General features: G+C 38.9%; 2 protein-coding genes across 2 annotated transcripts in view; both read right to left on the bottom strand.

Moving 5' to 3' along the window:
* Nucleotides 1-9,132, bottom strand: part of LOC309695013 (Fc receptor-like protein 1) — a 36,219-nt gene extending 27,087 nt beyond the window's left edge. The window contains exons 1-2 of the mRNA XM_082515373.1: nucleotides 9,085-9,132; nucleotides 8,720-8,755 (exon numbers count right to left, since the gene is read on the bottom strand). Of these exons, the coding sequence (XP_082371499.1) occupies nucleotides 8,720-8,755; nucleotides 9,085-9,115 (67 nt within the window). The 5' untranslated portion in view covers nucleotides 9,116-9,132. The remainder of the gene's footprint in view (nucleotides 1-8,719; nucleotides 8,756-9,084) is intronic.
* Nucleotides 9,133-11,419: 2,287 nt separating this feature from the next.
* On the bottom strand, nucleotides 11,420-15,573 carry LOC309694896 (low affinity immunoglobulin gamma Fc region receptor III-like). Its single transcript, XM_082515137.1, has 7 exons — nucleotides 15,452-15,573; nucleotides 15,209-15,349; nucleotides 14,135-14,170; nucleotides 13,324-13,587; nucleotides 12,999-13,244; nucleotides 12,744-12,923; nucleotides 11,420-12,662 (listed from the first exon to the last, which is right to left on the bottom strand). The coding sequence occupies exons 2-7, from the start codon at nucleotides 15,237-15,239 to the stop codon at nucleotides 12,553-12,555; spliced, it is 867 nt and encodes a 288-aa protein (XP_082371263.1). The 5' UTR covers nucleotides 15,240-15,349; nucleotides 15,452-15,573; the 3' UTR covers nucleotides 11,420-12,552.
* Between the last annotated feature and the right edge of the window lie 6,475 nt (nucleotides 15,574-22,048).

The raw sequence follows: 22,048 nt of genomic DNA, 5'->3' as shown, positions 1-22,048 counted from the left end.
TGATGCAGTGACACAGTGTAGGGTCATGTGTTAGTGGTGGGAACAGTCATATGGTTATTGTTCATGTGTCCAACAGCAGAGGGGAAGAAACTGTTCTTATGGCGAGAGGTTCTGGTGCGAATGGACCGGAGCCTCCTGCCTGAGGGGAGCAGGTCAAACAGACTGTGTCCAGGGTGAGAAGGGTCAGCTGAGATCCGAGCTGCACGCCGCAGTGTCCTGGAGGTGTACAGGTCCTGCAGAGATGGGAGTCTGCAGCCAATCACCTTCTCAGCAGAGCGCACAACACGCTGCAGTCTCTGTTTGTCCCTGATAGTGGCTCCAGCGTACCACACGGTGATGGAGGAGGTGAGGATGGACTCAATGATTGCAGTGTAGAACTGCATCATCGTCCGTGTTGGCAGGTTGAATTTCTTCAGCTGCCTCAGGAAGTACATCCTCTGCTGGGCTTTCTTGATGACGGAGGTGATGGTGGGCTCCCACTTCAGGTCCTGGGTGAAGGTGGTACCCAGGAAGCGGAATGAGTCCACAGAGGTGATGGGGGTGTCAGTCAGGATGATGGGGGGGAGTGGGGCTGTGTGCTTCCTGAAGTCCACAATAATCTCCACTGTCTTCTGGGCATTCAGCACCAGGTTGTTGTGGCTGCACCAGGACACCAGACGTTCAACCTCCCTCCTGTAGGCAGACTCATCCCCGTCCGAGATGAGCCCAATAACGGTGGTGTCATCTGCAAACTTGATTAGCTTGACAGACTGGTGGGTGGAGGTGCAGCAGTTGGTGTACAGGGAGAAGAGCAGAGGAGAAAGAACACAGCCCTGAGGGGAGCCGGTGCTGATGGTCCGGGAGTCCGAGACATTCTTTCCCAGCCTCACATGCTGCTTCCTGTCCGTCAGGTGTGGTGTGACGTGTGGAGGATTTTCTTGACACACAAACTGAATGTTATACATCACAGCCGACCTGAGTGTGATATGGTTTCTTTAACATGATAATGAGTTCACTACACTCAAATATCCCACACTCCAGAGTCACCAAATCGTAATCTAATACAGCAGCTTTGGGCCATTGTGGAAGTGAGTGATGGACCAAAAATTGCAGAGAAATGTTTCCAGCACCTTGTTGAATCTGCCACGAAGAATTAAAACAGTATGAAGGCAAAAAAGGGTCCAACGCAATATTAGGAAGGTGTACCTAATAAAGTGGCCAGTGAGTGTATATTACTTTAATTAAATCAAAAATGTGAACACATATTTGACGTTAGATTTTTGTGGTGTTCTGTGTCAGTTAAAACAGGTGTGACAGGGCGTTTTTTAAAGAGCTGAGCTCTCCTGATCCTGTGTGATGTCACTGAGCAGGTTGGACCCAGTTAGGACTTGGATGTAAGACCACCAGAGATCACCAGGTGTGAACACGCCTGCAAAAAACTAATTAGAAAAGACATTTTGTGATGTTTATATGTGTGAGTGTGAATTTCCTTCCATATCAGATACAAAAACGGTGCTCCGCATTCATAAAACGCGAGTGATATTAAAGTTTCAGTGGTGGAAGATTAGAGTTGGACAGCCTGTTGTTGCACTTTACTATCAGTAGATGGCAGCACGAGACCATGGTTTAATCTGGGCACAGCAGACAGAAGGTTGCAAGCTGGTGACTTTACCTACATACATGACCCGGAGTTCTGTCAGACTAACAGACTTTTTTCAAATGACCACATGATTATAAACAGATGTATCACTGATTTACTCCTAGAGATCATTTCCATTTATTCCTATAAGAAAATCCAACACATTGTGTATAAAGGAGGATTATTAGTGGAGTAATAGGTTTTCCTCACTTTACAGGATCTGAACATCTATTGAAAAAGATCATAACTTAAAGTATAATGGATATAATACTAATCCATGTAACACCAGTAAATATTATTCCTCTTTACAGTGTTTACATACTTACTTCTATTGCTGCTTCTCATGAAATGTGTTCATATTTGGATATTGAGTCATGCTCATTTTTATGTCCACTGTAATCATTAAATGAACCCAACCCACGCCCACTATACACCGTGACTACAGCATGGTGAGTTTTTGCCTGCTGGTACCCATCAGTTGCCTCCAAAGACCCACAGGCTGACCAAACCCAGTAAGACTCTTCTTCTTCTTTAGCGTGACGGCTGCCTTCACCTCCGGTGTCCACCATCTGGTTCGGGGTTCCCACCATGACACTCACCAATCATTTGTGGCCAAAGAGTCTTGTAACTGCTTCAGCAATGGAGGGATGTGTGTGTGTGTGAGTCACCGCAAGGTAGCAAGGTAGCAAGGTTGGTGCAACACACACAGGAATCACTCTATTTCTATTTTTATATAACTGCACTACTCTTCTGTGGCACTAATATTACAGGAAATTATCATGGTTGTTCTGTGAAAGAGGTTAAATATATCCACCAGGTGTGATAAAGCACATGTACGTAGGAGGCGCAGGTCCTTAACTTTCCTGAAACGGCACACTTACACAGTCTGTTCTGAAACCGCTGAAAGACGTTCCTGCCGCTTCCAGTCTGTGGCTGAGGTCAAGCTATTTTTGCTCTTTGTGGATTCCCCTGTCTCTCTCTCTCTCTCTCTCTCTCTGACCACAAACTATGAGCACAAAGAAGAACAAAAAGTGAGACCAAAGGTTACTGACCCCGTAAAAGTGCCAGCTCACAGTTGTAGCGTTAACAGCATAGTGCCACACAATAAACTATACATAACATTATACTTACTGGCATCATTAAAACATTGCGTTCCATCCATACTGTAGTCAAATAATATTTATAATTGTTTTGTGTTTGTCAAACAGTGAAAGAGAACAAGATGGAAACTCAATCACAGCAGCAAACATACAAAAGTAAATCCACAAAAACTGAAATAATTGATAAAGACAGATTGTTGTTTAAAATATCTTTTGCAGGTCAATCATAAAATATTATTAAATTATTTTTAATTCATTGATTTTGAACAAACCTTTCCTTAATTTGTGTGCTGAACCCTGTTTACTTTCTATAACGGAAAAAGAAAAGTGATGTCTGGACTAAAGCTAGGTCTAAAATATGGCTCACAGTGACAGTTTGACAGCTTCTGTTTGTCAGAGCTGTCGAGTGACTTGAGGACAGAAGAGGAAGATGCACATGATTAACCACAGAGCCGTCAGTCATGGAAAACATAAAGCCAACATGTCAGGATGTTTACAGCTACAAAACTACTAAATTATTAACCTAATCAAACTACAAATAGAGTACACAGGTGAACAGAACAATAAGAATTACATCTACTGTCTGTACAGACACTTATGTAAAACTTAAGTCTTTCTTTACTTGTCTTATTAACCCTGCAGGGAAACTTTCATCAGAAACAGGAAACTGGAAACCTCAGAGCTGTTATTGACAATTACATGTGGGGGAAAAGCACTAAAAATAACACAAAAAATCCCACAAAGCATAATAACTACAATGTGCTCATTCATTAAAATATTTCTATATCTACACTATTTAAATATTTAAAGTTGCTAAATATTTAAATAGTAATGATAGCAAAATTTGAAATACCTAAAGTACTTTGATTATTTCTATATCTCTCCTTGCTTTACTCTGTGGTGAACGAGACCACGTCACATGATACAGTCATGTGACGCGGTCTCCTTTAGTGGTTTCAGTTTTACAGATTTCTTCTTTTTAATGTTTCTGTGATGAACGATGAACAGTGATGAACGGTCAGTTCAGGAATCCATTCAACAAAAGACTTTAATTGGCAAATTAGTTCAAACTTAGTTGTGGCACGAGGGCTTGATGTGAGCTTGAAAATCGTATTTAAAAAAGAAATATCCCTGTAAGTCATGTGACTGTCCGTCACTCATAAATCTCCTTGAAGGAAACACCCACAACACCCACTTGAAGTGGGTGTTGTGGGTGTTATAGCCTGTTCAGCTTCTCTGTTAACAGCCTGATCTGGGATCTGTAGAGCAATGAGCAGTGTTGGGAAGGTTACTTTTAAAATGTATTCCATTACAGAATACAGAATACATGCCCCAAAATGTATTCTGTAACGTATTCCGTTACGTTACTCAATGACAGTAACGTATTCTGAATACTTTGGATTACTTAATATATTATCATGCTTTTTACAACAACGTGAATGTACTATTGCTGTGTGATTTATTACTATTACTGAAGGTCCGCGACTCCGAACTGTAGTAAAGGGACCTCTGACTAATACGGCGGGGTCCCTGTCGGCTCGTAGCCGAAAAATAGCTTTACTTTGTTGTGTGGGTCAACTTTTCTTGCAAGGTCTACAGTCGAGTCTTAATAGCTTACTTACAACTGGGCTCGTCAGGCACTCTTCTTGGCTGCAGTGGTTATTATTATATTTACATGTTTCCAGCTCCCGTTTTTCCTCGATGACAACTCGTACCTTTCCACTCCCCTTTTTCTCCCTCCTCGCGCTCACAGACCCATAATGTGTATGGCAGTCCATTCTCCCTGCAACACGGACTACACTGCCCATGATGCTACATTCTTTAGAGCTATGCTTGTAGCATTCTGCCTGTTAGCTTAGCACAACAACAACGAAAAGGCGCTCTCTCACCCCGGAAACACACAGTCAGAGAGAGAGCTCGTCGCCCTGTAACCATGGCAACCGTAACGCTGCCGCCTGGAACAACAGAACGTAGCTGTCAAACAACCCAAACAGTCCTGACCCGCGACAATATGAAACAGGAAAGTACCGCAGTGTAATCCATTTATTTCAACAAAGTAACTGTATTCTGAATACCACCTTTTTAAATGGTAACTGTAACGGAATACAGTTACTCATATTTTGTATTTTAAATACGTAACGGCGGTACATGTATTCCGTTACTCCCCAACACTGGCAATGAGAGATGCGCTCAGGAACATCTGCGATGCTCTTCTGGATTCTGCTGCTTGCCTGCCTTCTGTTGTTCGTGTGTACAGGTGAGATTTTACTCTTCTATCAAAGCAGCGGCCTCGTGTCCCTGTGACTGTGGTCTTGGACTGATTCAACTTTACTCTCACTGTAAACACGTACAACAAAATCAAGAGTTTGAAAGTCTTGACTTTGTCAGTGTTACAGTCAGGTGGGCTGTAGGCAGAGGTGACGATTACTACACTTTAGTGTCCACCGTAAAGTTTGCAGCAGATTTGCATTTTATTCTCACATTTTTGCTTTTTTGTGTTGTTTTTTTAATCACAAGTTTATCATCGTCATCATCCAATAACGTCTGTGATTGGTGCAGGCAGCAGGGCTCATTTTGAGTCATGTGACCTCATTTTAATGTGACAGTCTGAAGCAGATGAAACCAGAAACTGCTAGAATGAAAGTGTGAAAGCAAAAACATTGCTCATAATCTGAAACTTTGGCCACACCTACTAAGAGCCAGGTAGATGTGTCAGTGGTGTTCAATAAGAAATAAAGGTAGTGTTGCTTTTTACATTTTAAAAGTTGAAAAAAATTATTTAAAAAATTCGGTGACGCAAGAACATACCAGTGTCGGATTTTATTCACCAAAAGAACTGATGAGCTTAAGTGCTTCATCATGCTCAACATCACAGCTTCAGGTGAGTCTGCTCTCAGTTCATTAAATAATATAAAGTTAGGATAGAGGTGGAATTTATCTAACAGCCACTCAGCCTAATTGTACCACAGTGCTACAAAGTCCCCAGTGAAACCTGCACCTGCTGTCCTACATAACCTTTAATAACACAAAAGGTTATTAGGTCATAAACGAGTAGAGCATCATCAGATGATCTCATCTCTGATTCTTGTGCTTTCAAACTCCTTTCCTGTGGAGCTGAGGCACATTCAGTTCAGTGTGATGAGACAGGAAAAAGATATCAACAAATACAAAAAAAATCAGCTTGGTTGGTTTTTATTTTCTTCTCATGTGCCCCAAAGCCTCTGAATGAGCTGCTGACATGTTTCAAAGGGTGACAATACTAATGTAATAAGTACACAATTGTTACATTTGTCCTCACACTGTGTCTGCTCTGCAGGTGTCATGGATGAAGAGGATAAACAGATGTGGAGAGACGAGGACAGAGGGGATGAGGACAGGTCTCCTTCAGATATAGATGATGTGTCTGTGTGTGCTGTGTTACTTTTTATTGTCATTGTTATTGTTGTTTTTCTAATGTACATAAGGACAAAGGAACAAAGCAAAGTATCCCCCCACTTAAGTACATCATTAGTCATGGATACAAATTCTTCTTTGGTTTTACAAACGCGAACAATGTGCCATCACTGAGAGTTAGAAATGTTCCATTGAACAAAACTAAACAGCAGCCAGTATTTGAAGCGTTGTAGAAGTCGGGAAATAATTGTGTCCTGCCTGGTAGCTAGCTTCAGTGCTATGGGAAGGTTATTATAAACACGTTAGCACAATGAAGCTGGAGGATGAGTGCTAACAAGTGTCCCCGATGGGTGGGAACAAATGCATCATTTGGCAGGAAGAACAAACACCAAGTCTACCACGCGGGACTCAAAATTCTGTCCGGTTAATACTTTTTTTTTAAATACGCTTGCTGTAAATACATAAAATAAATGTTTTTTTGTTTTGTTTTGTTTTTAAGGTGTGCTGTTTACCTGTTTCTGAATTTAGACATTGTTAATCAAGTCTCTGGTTAACAACTCTTTCAATAGATTTAAATAATAATAATAATATAATATAGTAATATTATATTACACATTTAAATCACATTTTTACTTTTTCAGTAAGCCTCCTTGATTCTTCTTGTGTGAAGTCTGATAAGGTGGCCTGAAAGTGGGAGGGCAGGAGTTTTAGTCTTTCTTTGGCTGTCACACTTGTTTAAATGTTAACTTTGCCAAATAATGAGGCCAATTCATCAGGTTTTCAATAAATCTGGTTAAACGTTACACATTTTGTCGTGATACCAAGTTTCAAGAGGATACCAGAAATATAAACATAACCCAACAGTTCACAAAGATAGCAGTTTCATTGACTTCTGCAACACACAACAACTCTTAAATTGCACTAAAATGAAGAGTGTGTATATCTTACATTTTAGTTCCATCTTAAAGCAATGATTTCACATATAATTCAATCACAGTGATCTGATATCGTGTCTCTTAAGCTCAGAAGTGATGCTCAGTGGTGACCGCCACGATGTCATCCAAGTCCTTAGCTGATCTCTGCCCAGCCTGATTGGGCGTGGCTGTTACCTTAGAGATGAGCTCATCATTTCCTGTTAGATGAGGTAATTAATAATAATAATAATAATAATAATAACTTTATTTTTAAAGTGCTTTTAAACAAAGTGCTGAACAGCTATTTGAAACTAAAAAGATGAATAAATAAAAGGGATAACTAGCAGTACAAGTAAAAACACAATAGTAGTTAAAAACAGTAAGAATTTAAAAACTAAAAGACATAGATTTAAGACATGTAAGATAGGGTGAACAGATGTGTCTTCAACTCAGTTTTAAAAACCTCCACAGAGCATGCCTGCCTAATATTTTGAGGGAGGCTGTTCCACAAGAATGGGGCACAAAAAGAAAAAGCACGCAATTAAACTTTTTTACATTGAATTGACCACAGTATGTAATCAAGGTGATTTAGACTGTTACCTTTGGCTCTGTGTTGATACAAAGACACCACGAGGAGAGTGGAGATGAAGTATGGAGTGAAAACGACCAGGTAGAAGAAAACTCTCAACACAAGGTCAGCTAGAAGGGCTGGAGATGGGGATGGGGTTGTAGAGGTGAAGAGTGAGCTTGTGGTTGTAGGTCTACCTGCAGAGAGAATCTCACATGTTCAGGTGAATATGTGGATAAAAAAAGAGGTGAAATCAGAGTGAAGCTCCTCACCTGTGACAGTGATCCAGCTGGATGGAGACTCTCCATGACCGCTGATGTCACACTTGTAGAGGCCTTCATCAGACCTGGAAACATGCTGGATGGTCATGTGACCTGTAGGCTGCTTCCTGATGAGGGAGCCATCTTTATAGAAAGCAGCTGGGAGGTTGGAGGGAGTGGTCTTTGTTTTACAGAGCAGAGTGACGTCATCTCCCTCCATCACAGGGAGGACAGGACTCTGCAGGATCACTGATCCACCTCAACACAGAGACAAACTACAGCATTTCATCCATTTACACACAGCTTCATCAACACTAACTCCACACACTCAGCTTACCAGTGACTGTCAGGTTAACCATGTTACTGATGGGACCCTCTCTGGACTCACACCAGTAAACTCCACTGTCCAGTGGGTCAATGTAGCTGATGTTACAGGAAGAACCAGCTGGTTTTCCCCACCCATCTCCACACTGAGTCCTCTGTTGTTTGCTTGTGTTTCTCCTCAGAGTCCATCCAGCAGAGCTGTCGTCCTCCTCACAGCTCAGAGACAAAAAGTCTCCTTCAAAGACCTGAGAGCTGCTGGGACTCACAGTCAGACGAGCTGTGAGGAGGATATACATCAAGTACACAAACTAAATTATCCTCTTGTTGTCAATAACAATCACACAATAAGTGTCAGATAATCTGCGTCTCTGGTTAACATCAAATACTGGATGATTTAGTGAAACTGAAGCTATAATAAGGTCAAACATTACCATACCCAGAGATAAATCACTGTAATGATTATCACATAACGCAAAGCATAAAAAAGGACTTTAGGTGTCGTTTATGTCAGGTTTAAACTGTGACAGAAGAAGGTTACTGACCTTGGTTTGTTGAGCAGCTCAGCAGTGAGATCAGAACTAAAGAGAAATGACACTCAGGTTGATTTGAGTTTGACATTTAACCAGATTACAGAAAACAGGTAACCACCAGACTGTGGTGAGTTACACACTGATGCAGAACAAGCACACTCATGAGGAAATTTGATGTATATTAAGCATTTTTACTCCATATCTTTTACTTTAGCTAGTTGTTGTTTTGAAGACTGTTGAGTTCCTCTTGACCCTCTTTCCTCTTCTCGTTCCCCCCGATGAAAACTGATCTAATACCTCTCTGATTCTACACCAACCTGGATGTTTGTGGTGGAGAATCAACAAATTTTCATACACAGTCATTGCAGTGTACTTACAGAGCAGCCACAGCACAGATGTGTTCTTCATCCTACTCTCGGTGATATCAACACTTTGACACTTCACAGCCACTTAAAGTCAAACCCTCCTCTGTGACAGGATGCCAGAGTTGTGGTTTTCAGCTAACGCACAGGTTTCTCTGTTTTACTGGAATAAAGCAAAGAATAAAGTTTTAAAATGCTAAACCTAAATAGCAGGATGGAGAGAAATGAAATCTACATCCAACCTAAAGGGGAACACTGGTACCATTAAACACACACTGTGGGTGAGCGGCTGAAGTCAGTCAGGAAACCACAGACAGAAGTAAATACATGAAAACATCAGTACCTGAGATGCCTTCACTGACAGTCCCTTTTTTGAGATTTGAGGACAAACTTCTCTAATGTAATCTGAAATAATCTCAACAGTAACCATCAATGATGTTGTATTTTATTTTATATTTTTATCTTAAACAGCGATGATGTTTCAGGTTTTTGGAAACAGCTTGCATTATTCTGTACATGACTGTGGTTCAGCTGAGAGGAAGTGATCTGCAGGTGGTTTGATTATTGACGAGTGACTGCAGTAATCAGGCTGCTTTAACCACTGACTGTCAGAAACAGATAAAACTTCTCCTGCTGAGACAAAGACCAACACTGTGATTGGTTCTTGTCATCAGTGTGGGAGACACACATTTCCAAAGTCTTTGCTTTAGGATTAAAGGTGACCTGCCACAATCTTTCTCCTCGACTCATCTGCAGGAAACTAGTGGAAGGACGGTGTACTCTTCTGACACATCCTTTTTATATCTTTGTCATGGATTTGTCCAGACATGTTCCTTTATCTCTGGCTCTCATATTTCCCACATCCATTTCCATGCATGCACATGTTTCCGTGCACACGCATGAATAAATGGATGTGATAAGAATAGGAAAGCATCTGATGGATGTTCACTATACTCACCTGGCCTCTGCAAACACTACATCTCAGTCCAAAAGAGAAGCTCTGGGTGTTTTTAGAACGGGAGATTTATGTCATGGATGTGCAGGCTACAAATCTGCAGCAACAGTGTGATGCTATCATATATCAGCAACCTGTACCCAGTAAAGTGGCCAGTCAGTTTTATTAGTTTCATTAAAGAAAGGAAAGAAAAGAAAGGAGGGGGGGAGTCTGTGAGGATCATAACACAGGAAATATGTACTTCTGTTTCTTCATGTGCTGACGGCCTCTTTGGTCTGTCTCCACTAGAGGGCTGTTAAGAGTCTGCCATAAAGTTTGGAGTCGTTAAAACATTATTTGTGTACTGCCCCTTTGTCTTGTTATTCTTTGCTCAAACACCTCCTTCTGTGATAAAACAACAGCCACTGGTTTCCCCCCATTCAGTCATTCATTAGCTCAGAAAACATGTTTCTTTATAAACCTGAATATGTCTGTGAAGGTTCTCAGTCATCCAGGTCATCGTTTTCTTTGCAAGCTCCTTTGACTATAAACCTGAATATAGAATTAATAAACACAGAGTTATTTGGAACATAGAGACATAAAAACAGCTGGATTGTCAGATTGCTCATGTGAGAATGCCTCCTGTAACAGCTGTATTACTCTGGAATGTAGGAATGTTTGTCTTCCTCCTGGAGTTTACCTCTGCAGGTAGGACGTGTCAATAATCCTCTGGATTTAGTTGATCCTGTTCCTATTTAGTAGCATGAGTTAAATTTCATATTAGAGATGCTGTAGTTTATAGTGCTTGTGATTGGGATGGTGTTTAGAGGGGGTTGTCTAGAGGCAGAGTGAAGGAACACTGAGAGTGGCCGGGCACGGACTGGTAGACGTCCTGTATGTTGTACTAATAGTTTAATTATTTATATAGCACATTTAATTGCAACAGGAGCGTTGTACTACTCTCAGTCAAGAATATCATGAATTCAGGGCCTATGAGAGCTATTTGAAAATATAACTAGCAATATAAAAATGACGAATATGTAAAATTCTTTAAAATTTCATAAGACATGAAACCAGTTCAGTTGAGTTAAGTTCATTTTTAATGGCACAAATGGATGACAAGATAAAATCAAAATATTCTCTTTAGGATGAAATCTTAAACACAAGCAAACAAATTTTTCAGTGGCTTAATAAATGTAAAACTCGATCACAAGCATAGGAGCCAAATTTTTGGCACATAAGACAACTTGCTTGTCCTTTGATTAGAAGCTCGGGGTCATAAGTATGTCATGGCTCTACTCGCCATAACAAATCTAACTGTATAATCATTTAATATATATATATATATGGATATATATTATAGTATATATTCATATATGCATATACACATATATTGTATTTACATATTTACAGTTTTCTCTAATTAAAGGTCAGAGGTCAAACTAGGCTGCCTAGGCTGAACCTCCTGTGCTGCCACCTGCTGGTGTTGTGCTGTCATGCAAAGTGCTTTGCAGAGTCACTCAGTCACATCACACACCAATCAGTCTTTTACTGTGATCAGGTTCTGACAGTAACATGAACACGATGATCTCAGGACCTTTTTGAACATGAATACAGCTCATATGAAACTGTTTGCACTCCACAAAGCCCTGAGTTCAAAGGTCAGCGAGTCAACTTTCAGAACTTTTGTCTCATCAATGATCAGATTCAGTTAATGTCAAAGTTTCAAAGTTTCAGTCACATTCATTTTATTATTTAACAAGACACAGACATAAGTATCTATAATTCTCTTCATGGTATAAAAACACATCTGAATATCAAAACTGCATTCACTTAGAAAAATATTTGTCCTTGTAAAGTCAGTGACATAAAACAACACAGTGTCTGCGGTATATGACCTGAGAAGAAGCCAGAACATGTACAGCTGCTCAATCATCAAATAAATGCTCTTATGAAATAAATAACTTATCCAAGAGAGTGAGAACTTAGATGATCCAAAACCTCAATTAGGCCTAATAAAACTGCTTTTTCTCAGATTTGGATGCATGAGGGCAAAAAGATAAACAACAAGCCTGTGCAACCACGAAAAAGAGACTCAGAATAACAGGTTAGAGAGGCAAAAAGATACAAAAGTATTTCTGTCTGGGCTGTCTTCTTTAAGAGGGGATGGAAAGATGGGAAGTCCAGTTAATCTGAAGTGCAATTTTTGAAGTTCACAGTCCAGGGTGGTGCTGCAGGCAAAGCTGAGAGCAACCACACCACAGATGGCTGACGTAAAGCCACACTAGAAGTTTCCACTGCACCTGAAAGTCGGCAGGCTGTGATGAGTTTGATGTCTGTAGAAAAATGTGCACAGAGAGCAGCAGAGTTGTGCCTTTGTGGGTTTCCTCTCATGGTCGAAAAACACGCATGCTACGGTAACTGGTGACACCCTCACGCTGTGAGCCGACAGAACAAAGCAAACTTCAGAGGTTCACAGTAACAAAGCAGGGTTTATGACTTCACACAATGCAATGAGAACCACTAAGGAAGCAGAAACTCTGTGCAGCTCAGAACTGGTGCTCAGCGGTCACCACCACAATGTCATCAGAGTCCTCAGCCAATCTCTGCTCAGCACTGGCTGATGGTGTTATTACCTTGGAGATGAGAAGGTCATTTCCTGTCACATGTGGTGATCAGACAGGTTTTAACAACACAAAAGCAATCAAAATTGATAAACAATCCATTTTGGTGGCGTTACCTTTGGCTCTGCGTCGATATAAAGACACCATGAGGAAAGTGGAGATGAAGTATGGAATGAACACCATCAGGTGACAGACCAGTCTGATCACAGGATGGAAGGAGGTGGAGTCAGGGGGCAGCGCAGAGGTAGGGGATGGAGTTACAGAGGTGGTGGGTGAGGTTGTGTTTGTAGGTTTATCTGCATAGAGAATCTCACATGTTCAGGTGAATATGTGGATGAAATAAGAGGTGAAATCAGAGTGAAGCTCCTCACCTGTGACAGTGATCCAGCTGGATGGAGACTCTCCATGACCGCTGATGTCACACTTGTAGAGGCCTTCATCAGACCTGGAAACATGCTGGATGGTCATGTGACCTGTAGGCTGCTTCCTGATGAGGGAGCCATCTTTATAGAAAGCAGCTGGGAGGTTGGAGGGAGTGGTCTTTGTTTTACAGAGCAGAGTGACGTCATCTCCCTCCATCACAGGGAGGACAGGACTCTGCAGGATCACTGATCCACCTCAACACAGAGACAAACTACAGCATTTCATCCATTTACACACAGCTTCATCAACACTAACTCCACACACTCAGCTTACCAGTGACTGTCAGCTTAACCATGTTACTGATGGGACCCTCTCTGGACTCACACCAGTAAACTCCACTGTCGAGTGGGATGATGTGACTGATAGTGCAGGAAGAACCAGATGAGCTCCCCCAGTCAGCTCCACACTGACTCCTGGTGTCTCTGCTTGTGTTTCTCCTCAGAGTCCATCCAGCAGAGCTGTCGTCCTCCTCACAGCTCAGAGACACAAAGTCTCCTTTAAAGAACTGAGAGCTGCTGGGACTCACAGTCAGACGAGCTTGTGAGGAAGAGTAAATGTAATTATTATTTTAGTAATAACTTTATTTGTGTCAAAGTTTCATAAAAAAATCTTAAAGAGACATACAAAACCCAGCACACAGTATATTCAAACATAAGTTCTTTAATTCATTAATTCTTTCACAAGCAATTTTGTGAATCACAGCCAAACATTAGGGGTGAATCTTCAAGAAAATCCAAACCAAACTAAAACATTTCCAGCAGTTCTTTAAAAGATAAATGTTCAGTCTGGTCGCGATTTAAACTAAGGTTGTGATGCAGTTAGAAGGCTTTGATGAGATCAGATAGACTGCTAGAATAATGTCTCTGCAGGAGCCTGATCATCTTCAGCTTTGTTTATGATTAAAATCAAGAGACGCAAGAATTTGGTGATAAGTAATTACTGACGTGTCATATTAGCCTAACAGCAACATTTAAAATGAATAAAAATATAAACATCTCTGAGAAATACACAGGACATAATTCACTAATACGGCATAAAACTCAGTCAGTTTTATTTAAGTGAAGCTCTTAGTGAGGTTACTGACCTGGGTTTGTTGTGTGCAACAGCAGTGAGATCAGAACTAAAGAGAAATGAGAAATCTTCAGGTTAGTTTAAATTTATTTAAAACAATAAATAAAACTCTGCCGTCCACAGATATGATCAGTTTGGTTTAAATAATGCTTTCTACTTCTACTCCGTTATTTTTGGATGCAAATAATCCCTTAATATTCTGCACCATTGATTTTAAACTTTCTGCAGGCTATGATTACCACGTTACTGTGAATCATTTTCTGTGTGGACACAGCAAAGGTAGCAGCCAGGTGATCAAATGCACTTGACAGACAAACTGATATTTTGGAAGTTTGTTGGTCCGGAGCATTCAGGTGTGTTTTAACACAGTGCCACAATCTTTCCAGGAGTGAATGTCCCAGCAAATTTACATCAAGGTCAGACTCTGCAGCGCTCAGAGAAACTGTAAGAGCTACATGTCAGACTCCACAGGCCTCAGTTAGCATGTTAGATAATAAAGATCATGACAGTGCAAGGACCAAAGAGATGAGAGATGATTGGCTATAATGCTCACAAACCTCAATGAAGTGAAAAGACACTGTGAAGAAGATTTGGCCGATATTCCCCCATAATGATGTTAGAGACTGATGACGTCATACAGAAAAACTAAAGAGGGCTTCAGTAGCTAGTGAATGATGGGGTGTACTTAGTTTTTCACATAACATTAAAGTGACACATTAACACATCATTAAGTGTGACTCATTAACGTAATGGATGTGGTTCTGAATATTGCATTTTAACTATTGTAAGTATGCTTTCACTCTATAACTGTTCCTAAAGAGTCTTGTTTTCACCACTCTCATGCAACAAAGTTTCATGCCACACATCTGTATGAAGACTGCACATTAACCTATAAATCAAGTATCTACACTGACTTTACTTATTATGAATTTTTCAGATTTCCTCTTTAACCTTCTTCCTTCTACTTGGCCTCCTCTGTGTCGCCTCATCTATATAAAACTCCTTTGTTTCTACACAAAAATGTATGTTTGTGATGGAGACACATCAGAGAGCTTTTTTACAGCTATAATCATTGCGATGTACTTACAGAGCAGCGTTAGCAGAGGTGTTTTCTCCATCGAGCCTCTTGGTGAAATCAGACCAGCAGTTTACAGTCACTCAAAGTCAAACCCTCCTCCTCTTCTTCTGTCACAGGATGACATGTTGCATTTTGAAAAAGAAGGGCTTTCTGTTCGATGGCAACAAAGCAGATAAACAAAGTTGTAAAATGGTCAAACTAAATGATAAATTAAACTGGAAACTAAATTGGAACAAAATCAGTTGATCCTACATGGAAGAAAAGGTCCCTCCTCATCAGACTAACTCTGAAGACTCTGAGATCTGAGGCAAAACTCGGAGCAACTATTTTGATTAGAGAATATCTTAAAAGTGAAAAACAAAAGAAACCAAATGGCCGAGTTATCTTAAACACTGGGAGGAAAAAGCAGCTTCTTCCTGTAGATGACTGTGGTTTTGCTGAGCAACTGAAAGGAAGTGAGATACAGGTGGCATTATTACTGCTCGCCCGACACCTTCTCTCTGCTTTAGCGAGAGTCTTGTCATCAGAAAGTGAAAGTATCCAGATCTCCAGGTTTTCGAAAGTTATATAATTCTTTTTTCTTTCAGTTTTGTCTGTTTTTTTCTCATTTTCAATCCAGGCCTTTGCCTGATCATTTTCAGAGAAATGTTTTCTTTTCTGTTTTGTTTAACATTAAAAAGTCGGATAACGTAATGATTAATAATAATAATAATAATAAAATTGAGTTTCAGTTTCGACAGCAGTTAGTTGATGGCGTCCTCACAACATTAAATATGCAATATACATCTTCATGGCCCTTACAAAGGGGCTCATTCCATATATTTTTGCATTAGATAGCATAGCATCGCATAGCATCTTTATTTATAACGCACTTTACATCCAACAATGTTGACCAAAGTGCTACAAATATAAGAGAGGAAACAGTTTAAATTACATATAAAAAATATCTTAAAATTAAAAATAATATAATTAAATGGTGGTGCATTTCCACCATTTAATTGATGGTGCATTTCCATTCATGACTGGATGCTTTGGTAAACATGGAGGTTTTACAGCTGCTTATAAACAGGTCCCATTAATTGTTTTTATCCTCCCTCTAACCACTACACACTAGTGATGTTCGATTCGTTCAATGTTCGATTCGTTCAATACTCGAGAATCACTTTACTGACTCGTGAATCATGATTCCCAAGCCCAACTGACTCACTGACTCATCCCTTTTGCTGTTAGCAAACTAATTCCATTAGTAGAAATATATCTAGCTTATAATTAAAATTGTGGGGGGGAAAACAACAGCCAGTTTCGTAACAAAAGCATTTCTGCCCTGAACTGGAAGAAAAACCCCTGAGTAGAAGCTCACATCAAGAAAATAGCTCCTCGGTTCGGAGTAGCATCGCGCTGCTAACATGCTAACAACACATTTGAGCTACTCACCCCCTCCCTTCCTGTGCTGAATTGTAAGCATAAGCGAATCACTCAGGACTCGCTCACCCCCTCCCTCCTGTGCTGAATCATAGAGCGAACGAATCACTCACTCACTCACTCACTCACTAACCCCCTCCCTCCTGTGCTGAATCATAGAGCGAACGAATCACTCACTCACTCACTCACTAACCCCCTCCCTCCTGTGCTGAATCAAAGAGCGAGCGAACGAATCACTTACTCACCCCCTCCCTCCTGGCTCACAGCTTCTTCTTGGTTGTCAACCAATGTTAAGGCGCATTACCGCCCCCTAGCTCACAGCGCAGTGGACATTTAGATGAGAAAATATATATTTGACACACTTAATGAAAATACTAATAAAATACAAATAAACAAAATAAATGTTTATTAAGCAATTTTGATAGGAAAATAGAAAAAACAAACGTGTACCCCTCCCCCTTTCTTTTGTCACTGACACTGCACTTGTAAAAAGGCTCTCTTATAAGCAGGACAACAGAAGCTTAATGTTACAAAGTCAAGCATCAGAATATGGCATCCAGCTGCTCGGGCTCCAAATAAAGTTCAGTTTCTTCTTCTTTCTGCTAAGCAACTTCTCAACCTTTGGACTAAAAAGTAAAAATTGTCTTTGTTTCTTTGTTTGAGACAAGGGACTTTCCAAAAACACGAGCTCATAATTGACTCTATAAATTGCGTCGTTAAAAGGGTGCGGGTCTCATGTGAGTCAGAGCGGCCTGTCACTACCCGATCCGTACCGGAAACCCGATCGGTACCCCGCATGCGCGAAAGGTGTGTACTTCCGGTCGAAGCGTTTTATGGTAGTTACGGGTCAGAGTATCTGTTAAGATGTTAAGAATAACAAGTATCTCTTAAAATGTTTCAATATAATGTAGACAAAAACGAAAAATAAAAAGACAGTTACGAATCAGGACTCCCGATCCTTACTGCGCATGTGCAAAGTCGGACCATACAAATCGGGTTGTTATAATCTTTAAAGACGAGTGAATGTTTTGTCCTACCTGGATATAAGGTGTTAACCAAATACCTCCTCAAAAACTGATTATTGCATTTTCCATTAACCAAGTCAAGACCATCTAGTTTAATTTTATGTAAATTTGGACGGGTAGAACCGATTTGTACGGTCTGACTTTGCACATGCGCAGTAAGGATCGGGAGTCCCGATCCATCACTATCTTTTAATTTTTTTATTTTTGTCTACATTATATTAAATGTTTCATTAGCAGAAACATGTTAAGAGATACTTGTTATTCTTAACATCTTAACAGATACTCTGACCTGTAACTATCGTAAAATGCTTCGAGCGGAAGTAGACACCTTTCGCGCATGCGGGGTACCGATCGGGTTTCCGGTACGGATCGGGTAGTGACAGAACCCTCGGGATCCACTTTTTTTTTTTTTTTTTTTCTCCAAAATCTTTATTTAAACATCAGTACAATACAAAATGGAATTAAGCAGTATTACAATAATGGTGATGTACTTACAGAAGAATTGTATGCATAGATAAACAAATACAAGAACAGCATTCAAAAACAACAATAGAAACATGCTAGGGGGAAAGTAACTAATCAAGCCAAAGAACAAAGTGATTGAAAGATCTTGATTTTTTCACAAACACCAATAGTTTTTATAGCTTTTGGGTTAGTGGAGTTCTTAATAGAGTTAAGATACTGTACAAGTTCAAAGGAGAATACATAGAAAGAGGGATGTCTTCCTAAATATTTGGACTTGTGAATATGAAATTTAGCCATTAAAAGTAACAAGTTAATCATATATCTGTTATCAAAATTGAATTGTTTTTGATTTTTGTGCAGACCAAACAAAACATATTTCCAAAACAGTACAAATCCTTTAAATATATTTTCTGAAATAAAAACACATAAGCTCTGCCAAAAATCTTGTACAAGGTTACAAAACCAAAAAAGATGTATAGTAGATTCCTTGGAAGTTTTACAAAAGCTACAGCTTGTATCAATGTCTAATTTGAATTTGCTTTGAAGATAATCTTTAGAAGGATAAATTCTGTGTATTAATTTATAAGAAATATCTTTAATTTTGTTGGTAATTAAAAACTGATTAGGGAGTTTCCAAACTTCGTTCCACATAATACCATCTGACAGCCGGTTCCAGAAAAAAATAACATATGGTAGCGTGGTTATGGTACTCTGAAATAAAGCTCTAATCGATTTATTGTTGTTTTTAGATTGCTTAGAAAAGCAAATCTTGCCAACAAAAGTTTGTATGGGAGATGTCAACGGCCTGTGGAATGAAGTGATATTAGGTTGATTCTTAAACAGCATACAAACCCCTGATGGTATTGAGCCAAATACTTTGGTATAATCATGACGATTTATAGCTAAATTGAAGTGTAAACAAAATTCTTCATAGGAGAAAAGCATACCATTTGAGTCAAATAATTGGTTGACTAAAACAATGTCATTCCTAAACCAACTATCTAAGAAGAGAGATTTTCTTTTAAATAAAACATCCTTATTATTCCAGATATAATAACTGTGTGGACTAAAGTTATGCTTGTAAATAAGGGTCCAAGCTAAAAAAGCTTGACGATGAAAAGCAGAGATCTTTAACGGGATTTTATCAATATCAAAATTACAAGTAAGGAAAAATTCAGTGCCACCTAACTTAGAAAACATGAACACAGGTATAGCATTCCAAATGGAAGTAGGATTAGTAATTAGATTCTTCAACCAATTTATTTTGAATGTGTTATTTAAAGTGTTAAAATCTAACACATTAAGTCCTCCGTTGACATAGGAGTTCATAAGAACTGTTTTTTTAATGTAGTGTGTCCTATTTTTCCAGATAAAGTTGAAAATTAACTTATCAACCTCTTTTATAAGCTTTTTATCAAGGTGCAATGCCAATGCAGCGTATGTAAGACGAGAGATGCCTTCTGCTTTAGTTATTAATACTCTGCCTTTTAACGACAAATCTCTTAAGAGCCACTGATTAAATCTGTGTTTGAGTTTCTCTAGAATAGGATAAAAATTTTGAGTTATTCTACTTTCCTGGTTCTTGGTTATTATGACACCTAAATAACGAACTTCTTGTTTAAGTGGAATGTTACACAAAGCTGTTTTCGAGCAGTCTTTTATCGCCATAAGTTCACATTTAGGAATATTCAAGTATAATCCAGAAGCTTTGGAAAATATAGAGATTGAGTCAATAGCAATAGAGATTTGATGTTCATCTTTTAGGAATAATGTAGTGTCATCCGCTAACTGTGTTATGAGTAAATCTTTGCCAATTAGCGATATACCTTTTACATTGCTTGATTTCATATGGTTAGACAATAGTTGGGCAATTAACAAAAACAGGTATGGAGAAATGGGACAGCCTTGTCTTATCCCTCTTTGTATGTTAAATCTGGGTGAAGTACCGTTTGTTAATTTAATACTGCTGTTACTGTTATGGTATAATGTTTTAATCGCTGTAGAGAAGTAAGAGCCAAAACCATACTTATCCAGAGCTTGAAATATAAATTCATGCTCCACCGTATCGAAGGCCTTGTAGAAGTCTAAAAATAATATGAAACCATTGCAATCTATGAGGTCAGAATAATCCAGAACATCTAAAACCAATCTGATATTGTTAGTTATGTGTCTTTTGGGCATAAAGCCAGATTGTGTTTCATCAATAACAGAGTCAAGAACCATCTTAAGTCTGTTAGCTATAATTAGAGCAAATACTTTATAGTCATTATTTAGCAAGCTAATCGGTCTCCAATTATCAATCATTAATAGGTCCTTATTAGGCTTCGGGATCAATGTAGTCAAACCTTGATTCATCGTAGTGGGAAGCTGTTGGTTTCCTATGCTTTCTGCAAATACCTCAAGAAGAAAGGGAGACAACTCTTCAGAGAAAGTTTTATATAATTCAGCAGTAAGACCATCCGTACCTGGAGATTTATTATTTTTCAATAGCCCAATTGCAACTTTGACTTCTTCTAATGAGATGGGTTGATCACATAATATAGATTCTTCTTGGCTGATAGATTTAACATTCAGCGATCCTAAGAGATGATTTGCATCTTCCTGAGAAAATGTAGAACTATAAAGTTCCTTATAGAAATGACTACAATATTTAGAGATTAATCTGTAATCCTCTGTTATAACTCCATTTATCATTAATTTGCTAATATTATTTATACGTGAGTGTTTCTTTTCTAAACTGAAGAAGTAATGGGAGTTACGCTCACCTTCTTCAAGCCATTTAGATCTTGATCTGATAAAAGCGCCTTTTGCTTTGTCTGTGTATAAACGATCTAATTTATCTTGTAATTTAGCAAGGTTCATTTTATCCTCTTCAGTTAAAGTGTCAATTCGTTTATTAGATAACTGTGTGATTTGAGAAATTATATTTTCTTCCTCCAATCTTTTGGATTTTGCATTAAGGCTGCCAATCTTTCTTAAATATTTGCCAATTTCAAATTTTAATAATTCCCAGTTATTACCATATTTTAAATCTTCTTGAGCTATAGACCAAAAGTTTGAGATCAGTTCTTTAAGATCCTTTTTCACATAGTCTTTTTGTAATAATGAGCTGTTGAGTTTCCAGTATGTAAATTTAACAACAGAAGAATTAGGTAGAGAAGTTAGATTTATTTTAATATATATGGCTTTATGATCTGTTGCTGGAGAAGGCCAAGCACCTACATCTATGCTATTGCTGTCAAAGCTCTCTGAGACTAACCAAAAGTCTATCCTTGAATGTCTCGAGTTAGAATTGTTGCACCAAGTAAACATTTTGGACTGAGGAAATTTGAATCTCCAAATGTCTGTAAGTTTCAGGCGTACCATAACAGCCTTCAATGTGGTATTAATTCTTTTCGAATGTCCTGGAGGAAATTTATCTAATTCAGCATCCATAATACAGTTAAAGTCTCCACCTAGTAATAATTTTGCATTTGGAAATTTATTTAACCAGCTAGATATTTTTTTTTCAATCGTCAAAAATAAATGATCATTTTCTAGCTTCGTGTTAAACCCATATATGTTAGTAACAATTAAGACTAAATCATTATATCTTATGACTTGACATATGTAATGGCCTGCAGAATCACATTCTGTATGTAAAACATCCCCATTATATCTGTTTTTTAGGATTGATACCCCAGCTGATCGTTCAGTTCCATGAGATAACCAAATAGAATTTCCCCATTGAGATCGCCAAAAACTAACATCGTCGATAGTAGAGTGAGATTCTTGCAAAAACACAAAGTCAGATTTAAGTTGCTTTGCATAAAGAAAAGTGGCTTTACGTTTTAAGTTGTTACGAAGACCCCTAGCATTAATAGAAACAAAAAACAAAGAACACAAGTTGACAAAGAAAAGATATGTATTAAAAAGTAAATCGAAGATAAACTTTTTA

The sequence above is a fragment of the Aulonocara stuartgranti genome, assembly GCF_965226115.1.
Source record: "Aulonocara stuartgranti genome assembly, chromosome: 3".
Lineage (NCBI taxonomy): Eukaryota > Metazoa > Chordata > Actinopteri > Cichliformes > Cichlidae > Aulonocara > Aulonocara stuartgranti.
Note: the sequence above shows the minus strand (reverse complement) of the source record. Positions and strands in the feature narration are given on the sequence as shown.